This window comes from Protomyctophum parallelum (assembly GCF_964188405.1).
Source record: "Protomyctophum parallelum genome assembly, chromosome: 16".
NCBI classification, from domain to species: Eukaryota; Metazoa; Chordata; class Actinopteri; order Myctophiformes; family Myctophidae; genus Protomyctophum; species Protomyctophum parallelum.
The window spans coordinates 9,823,153-9,830,361 of record NC_139711.1 but is presented as its reverse complement, the minus strand read 5'-3'; the positions used below and the strand labels follow the sequence as shown (position 1 = coordinate 9,830,361).

Here is a 7,209-nt window from a genome sequence, read left to right as displayed (position 1 = left end):
AGTTGTTTAAGTGACGTGTATTTCTCTTTTGTACTGCATGGGACATGCTCTATGCTTAAATAACGCTCAGCAACGACACAAGTGTGGGTCCTCCTCGTCCACAGCTTGGGCATCACTGCTGAGTAATGAAGTATAGCCAGTATAACCTGTGTATTGCATTCTGAATTTAATTATATATAATATATAATTTGTACATTTTAGCCATGCCGTGGATTATTTTATAATCATGCCTTGCATTTTAGACGCCATTAATTCAGGGCAATGACATTTAGTTTCAAATAAGCCATCATATTACGCTCCGACCATATTAGGTTGGCCAATTATGAGCCTGGTGGGAAATTCAAGATTATTTCTTTTGCAGTTTAAATTTAGCACAGCCCATGGCACAGCTGATGAGGCAGGGACACTCAACAGTCTGCATGTCTATAACCTATCACCCAGCCTGTTGGAGGCAACCGCTCCGTATCTATCTGCTCCCCATCCTGTGCTTACACAGTAAATATTCATGATTAGTTATGAGCTGTAAATTACAGCATGCATGAACAGGCTTGAGATTAAATCTGGCTATGGTTCTAAGTACACTATAGAGTATAGACACTGTAAATGTCATTGTGTGCCAAATAAAGATGGCTGATATTAACCCCCCCCCCCCCCCCCCCTTCTCATGTTATTCATGCAACATTGCCACATCCTTATTTCAAGAGCACTTCTGTGACTGTCACTGTAACTGCTTGGGCCACAGGTATTCATTTTCATAGTATGAGTGCAGGATATAGTCATTATTCTTTTGTTTGCATGTTTTGGATAATAATTTGCAGTGTTCAACCCTCTCCTTCCTAAAAAAATAATCATGATCTGAATGATAGTTGCTTCTTCAGTATGCATAACCTTACAATGAAGTGGTAAAACCAGCAGACTATAAAACATATTCATGCCCCCGTGCACAAGGGGGATTGTCTCGGGCGGTCCTTTCCTGCCGGTGGCCATTAGCCTTTATAACAAGACCCACGAGCGCCCTTCCCTGTCATTGCATTAATGCTTACCATGCTTTAATGGTTACCATGCAGACTCACTCCATCTGCAGGGTGGCCTCGCTCATGGTCTACTGTGATGCATGCAATAATCGGAGGCCATGGCCTTCTCAGAATATCTGCTGTTGATGTTAATGTGAATGTTTCACCGCGTGTATACAGTAGTACAGTAGTACTCACTCTGCAGATCAACTATACATAATGTTGATAAACATTAGGCCTTCAGTACCGTTGATTACATACATACATACATACATACATACATACATACATACATACATACATACATACATACATACTTTTAGGTATGCGGTCTAGCTTAAACTTGGACTCAGGGGGGTGGACGCCTCTGCCTTGCATAGTCCCCAGTGAATAGGCAGTTGGCCCTTCACTGGTAACCCTATTTTGGACTCATTTTAAATATATGAAGGTATTGCGGGCAGGGATTTTTACCAAAAAGGCCCCCCCCTTTTAAAATACACACACACATACATACCTACATACATACATTTCAGACGTTTTAGCAGTTTTTAAGGACCCACTTTTAGGCCAGTGCACCAGAGCAAATTCTTGCCTTTTTTTAAACCCTACCCATTCTAACCAAATACATACATACATACTGTATTTGCCCATATTGGCCTGCCGATATCTGGGCAAATCGGTCGGATCGGTGGTTCTGGTCTCTGGACAACCATGTTTGTTTATGGTGATGTCGGGGATATGGTTATATCTGAGACAGAATCACAGTTTAAGTAAAAAGTGGGTCAAATTTGTTTTTGTGCATAGTTTCCATCATGTCATAATTTCCAAGGAAAACTAAGAAAGTAGATGGGGGGGGGGGTAAGGAGATCAAGGCATGAAAGGAGAAAGTTTCACAAACGGCACAACCGTAGTCAGAGCAACTGCCGTATCGGGTTTGTTTATGGTTATCATGAAGCCAACATTCTTGATGATACTGTGAGGCTATAGTTCGACTTCTGCATATCCCACAATAATTGTTTTGATTTGTCTGCCATTTGGCCATCTTGGGGATTGCATTTAAATTTGATTTCTTACATTTGAACCCCCTGATAATCCGTATAATTGCAATCATCATGTTCCCCTCTGTTAAGCGATGCACTCTATTTGACTGTGTGATCACACAACATGCATTTCTCATAATAAGCTGCTTGCTATTCAGAGCTCCATCTTCTCCATCTAGTAGCGTACGTGGAGGGTGGGCGAGAGCCGAGAGAGGAAATCAATATTGTCATAAGTTATTTCTTCTGGAGGGGGAATCACAAGATGCACTACTATAGTGAATAAACAATGGGACTAAAAAACACACACAATATGCCCAGGAGAGGTGAGACATACAATTAGGTCACACTGTCAAAACATATTACAGTACTTGTAAGACTATACATTAAGAAGCTTAACTAACGTATAGGACTTGACACACAAATTCCACTCAATTCCAGTGCATACGTTGGCTTGATACAAAGTATTAGAGTGATGTCAAAAACGTTGCTTTTTTAGGATTGTCAAGCCTTATTCTCTTGTCAAATGTGTACATCTATAATGCTATGGATAAATTAAGAAAAAGGGTGAAAAGAGTGAATTAGCCTAGTGGGCTGGAAGACAAGTAATCTATTTTCATCAAAGGCTTGTTAGTACAAATCAACATCAGATAACATGGCAGCACTCATCAAGTGGACATTTCCTACAATCCTTTCAACGCGCTTTCCCTTGATCGGTATGCTAAGGATAAAAGGAAAACCAAAAGGCTAAGACTGATCGTGCAAGAAGAGGGCTTCAAGCTATTTGTTCTTTAATTCAGAGTCAGAGCGCAAGCCACAAAACATGAGTCATCTGTGGGAGAGGCATGATATTATGAGCTGATTGCATGTACATGCATGTTGTATGATCAAACCTAGTCAAGTGGAGTGCATCGCTAGAGGAGAACATGATGATTGCAATTATAAATAGTAAGATAGACCAGTGGCTCAGGATAGCAATACTGAGGTACAGTATTTGTGTCATAAACAAGTACCCTCCTTGAGTGTCAATTTGCAGTTACAGGAAGTTAGAAAATGTAAAGAGAGAAGTATAAGGAACACGGAACAGGAAGGCACAGTCAAATCAAACAGTCATAATTTCCATACCTTTCTGTTCTCCCATTGTTCTTGTAACTGGCATGCTGGAAAACCTACAAAGTTGCACATCTAAAGCCTATCCCGATTACATAACACTTGGAAGAGCTGGGGAAACATTTCTTCTTTTTGTTGCTTGGTTAAGGGCTGACAAAGCTTGGACAGAATTGAGGATTAGGGAAATACTGTGTCATGGATTTAACAGGCTGTAAAGTTTAATCACTAAACTGCCTTTTCTCTGTTTCTTACAGAGCCGTGAGAGGATGGTGGACTACATGAGCAAAGTCATGCTGCACACGGCTGTCTCATTCTGGCAACCATTCCTGGGCCTGGCCATTGTGGCTGTTTTCGTGGGTTCTACGCTGGGATGCCCCTCACGTTGCGAGTGCTCGGCCCAGAGCAAGGCGGTCGTCTGCCACCGCAAGCGCATGCCAAGCATCCCCGATGGCATTCCCATCGAGACCCGGCTCCTCGACCTCAGTAAGAACAAGCTAACCATGATCAATCCTGATGACTTTTCTGCCTTTCCGGGACTGGAGGAGCTGGACCTTAGTGGGAACATTATAAGTTACGTCGAGCCCGGAGCCTTTAACAACCTGTTCACCATGCATTCACTCAGTCTCAAAAGTAACCGCATCAAGCTCATCCCCCTGGGCGTCTTCACTGGGTTAATGAATCTAACACGGCTGGACGTAAGTGACAACAAGATTGTAATCCTTCTGGATTACATGTTCCAGGACCTGCACAATCTCAAGTACTTGGAGGTGGGTGACAATGACCTTGTTTACATTTCTCACCGGGCGTTCAGCGGACTCCAAAGCCTGGAGATGCTCACGCTCGAGAGGTGCAACCTCACGGTCGTGCCCACCGAGGCCCTGTCCCACCTACACAATTTGGTCGTCCTTCATCTAAGATACCTCAGCATCAGCACTTTGCACCCGTACTCCTTCAAAAAGCTATTCCGCCTCCGGCACTTAGAGATTGATAACTGGCCTTCACTAGACCTTATTCCAGCCAACACTCTGCATGGCCTGAATCTGACCACCTTGTTCATAACCAACACGAACCTGTCTACCTTCCCTTACCAAGCCCTGAAGCACCTGCCCTACCTGACACACCTCAATCTGTCCTTCAATCGCATCAGGCACATCGAGGGTGGGATGCTGGTGGATCTGGTGCGGCTGCGGGAGCTGCATCTGGTAGGATCTCTGCTGTCCACCATTGAGCCCTATGCTTTCCAAGGTCTGCGGTGGCTCAAGGTCCTCAATGTCTCTCACAACCGCCTGGACACGCTGGAGAAGAGTGTCTTTCAGGCACCAGAGGCACTGGAGGCGCTTCTGATCGACGGCAACCCGCTGGTATGCGACTGCCGTCTCATGTGGATCCTACAGAAAAGGCTGTCCCTCTTCTTTGGCGAGTCACAGCCGGAGTGCAGCACGCCCGAGGGTATCCGCGGCAGGCCCTTCAAGGAGTTCAAGGAGACCCTGCTGTCCTACTATGTTACGTGCACCAAGCCAAAAATCCGCGAGAACAGAACGCAGACGGTCACGGTCGACGAAGGCCAGCAGGCGCTGCTGCGCTGCAGTGCCGAGGGGACACCGAGACCTACCGTGTCCTGGCTGTCCCCGCGGCGACGTGTCCTCATCGGCCGGAGCCATGGCCGAGTCACCGTGCACAACAACGGAACACTGGAGATCAAGTCGGCGGAGGTGCAAGACAGCGGTGTGTACCTCTGCCTGGCGTCCAACACTGCAGGAAATGACACCCTGATGACCTCGCTGGCGGTGAAAAGCCTCGGATCACTGTACGCTAACAGGACCCAGTACTACACAGATCCCAGCAACACCACTGCCAACGGGACGACCGTCGTGAGCTATGGTTTGGACCTTAAGACTATTTTAGTGTCGACGGCCATGGGCTGTTTCACGTTCCTTGGGGTGGTCTTGTTCTGCTTCCTGCTCCTGTTTGTTTGGAGCAGAGGGAAAGGGAAGCATAAAAACAACATTGATATTGAATATGTGCCTCGGTCCAAGTCTAACGGCACCAACGTGGACTCGCCAGACGGGCAAGCTGGCCCTCGTCGTTTTAACATGAAAATGATGTGACTTATTTTATAGACCTAGATGGCGGGAATGCCCAGAGGATAATGTATTTTCATTGCAAACAGGACAGCTCACTGTTGCAGAGAGACTGGTAATGAAAATGTGAATAGTACTATTGGGCACAATACAATGTGCAGTACCTAAAACTTTTGGATTTTGTCAGACATAATGGTTGGCTGCTGTGTTTCAAAAACTGTAAAGCATTATGGTGGGACATCTATTTTTGCACAGTTGCCACGGGGGCAACAGCTTGACGAAAAACGGATGAAAATGGAATACTGCGACAACCGAGGGCACCTGTAGGGAGTAGGTGTTGTCAACCTTTTGAAATTTCTATTCCCAGAAAGAACCCTCCAGTTTTGGGTTGGATCCAAGAACTCAGCACAGCCATGTACAGTACAACATTTGTATCTAAGGTATTACTCTACTTTGTTTAGTCTTGCGCCATGCTTATTCACTGAACAAATCAATGAAACAGACCATACATCTCTCATGTTCAGTACTTTGCAGTTTGCATATGTGTACCTAATGCTTACATAATTATGTACATGTAAGTACATATACATTGAAAAGAACTACTCATAGCAATATTCATGGAATGCATCAGCCAAAATCAAGTTGACCCCATATTGTTCAGCAAGACAATTTATTTTCCTGACTTTTCACGTTTCCACGGAATCAGGAAGGGCTTCTGTGGGTGTTTATCTATCCCTGTTCCCAGAATTGAATTGAATTATATACAAAAGATATTATCTATGAACACAAATAAAAGAAAATAGATTTTATTTATCAAAAAATATTGTGGGTTTTACAAGGGAGTACTATTCAGGATCTAATACATTTAAATAATCTTAAAGATGACTTGGTACTGTACCTGTCAACCGTACATCATGAACCATATTTTTGTCCTATTCTTGTCTCTTTTTATGATTCTGTTGACAGTAATCTTTGCTGGTTGGTAAAATACATGTGTTCATTTACTACAGTGACATTTGCACCATTTGCCCCAGTAAGAAATTTGGACTTTGTTGTGGTAGTTCCTCATTTTGTTGTTGAATCATTTAGATTGTGAATACAAAAAGTAAAGAGAAAAAATAGAGAGAGAGAAAAAAAAAAACCTAATGTATGTGAAATAAATGAAGATGTATTTGTACTAACAAGTCTGTTTAAATGGGTCTAGCAAGAAGGGGTCTTCGCTGAGTTGTAGTTCTGGAGCCAATACGATCACATTACAATCTCATGAAGGCGTGGATCTAGACAGAGATATGGATTGGCACATTGTCACAATGTGTTGCACTGAATGTGTAACACTCTCTAACACTGAACGCGTAACACTGAATGTGTTGACGCCATGTCATCAAAGTGGCAGCATCCTTTGGACAAGCCACGTGGTGAGTATTCCTGTATGTTGCTGAAAAATTGCAGGTGTGATAAATAAAATGGTTACACAGGTAATACATATGAAGTAAACAGGATAACCTCATTGTATATATACATATATATTTTTTTACCACATGCTATGTAGCAGCAAAATATTTTCTTCCCTCCAGGGCAATTCTGTACTAACGTGCACAGCACACACGCATACCGTCGCAGTGTGACGTTTGGCCACCGGAGAGGAAGGATTGGTAAATAAAATGTTAAATGGTTTTATATAGCGCTTTTATCCAAAGCACTTTACATAGACTGTGCATTCATTCACCCATTCGCACACATTCATACACCGATGGCGGAGGAAACCATGCAAGGCACCAACCTGCACATCGTGAGCAATTAAGGGTTCGGAGTCTTGTTCAAGGAAAGGACACTTCAACACGAACTCTGGGGGAGCCCGGAAAAGAATGGCTCATCAGAACTACCAAAGGCTGCAATCCAAGCCTTGGGAGATTTGAGGATGATAGAGTTTTAACCAATTGAGCCTTTGCTGGAATTTCATTTGACCTT

General features: G+C 43.7%; 1 protein-coding gene across 1 annotated transcript in view; it reads left to right on the top strand.

The window, feature by feature from the left end:
- Positions 1-6,580, top strand: part of lingo2 (leucine rich repeat and Ig domain containing 2) — a 314,021-nt gene extending 307,441 nt beyond the window's left edge. Inside the window, exon 5 of the mRNA XM_083785512.1 lies at positions 3,415-6,580. Within this exon, the coding sequence (XP_083641638.1) occupies positions 3,427-5,268 (1,842 nt within the window). The 5' untranslated portion in view covers positions 3,415-3,426 and the 3' untranslated portion in view covers positions 5,269-6,580. The remainder of the gene's footprint in view (positions 1-3,414) is intronic.
- Positions 6,581-7,209: the final 629 nt, after the last annotated feature.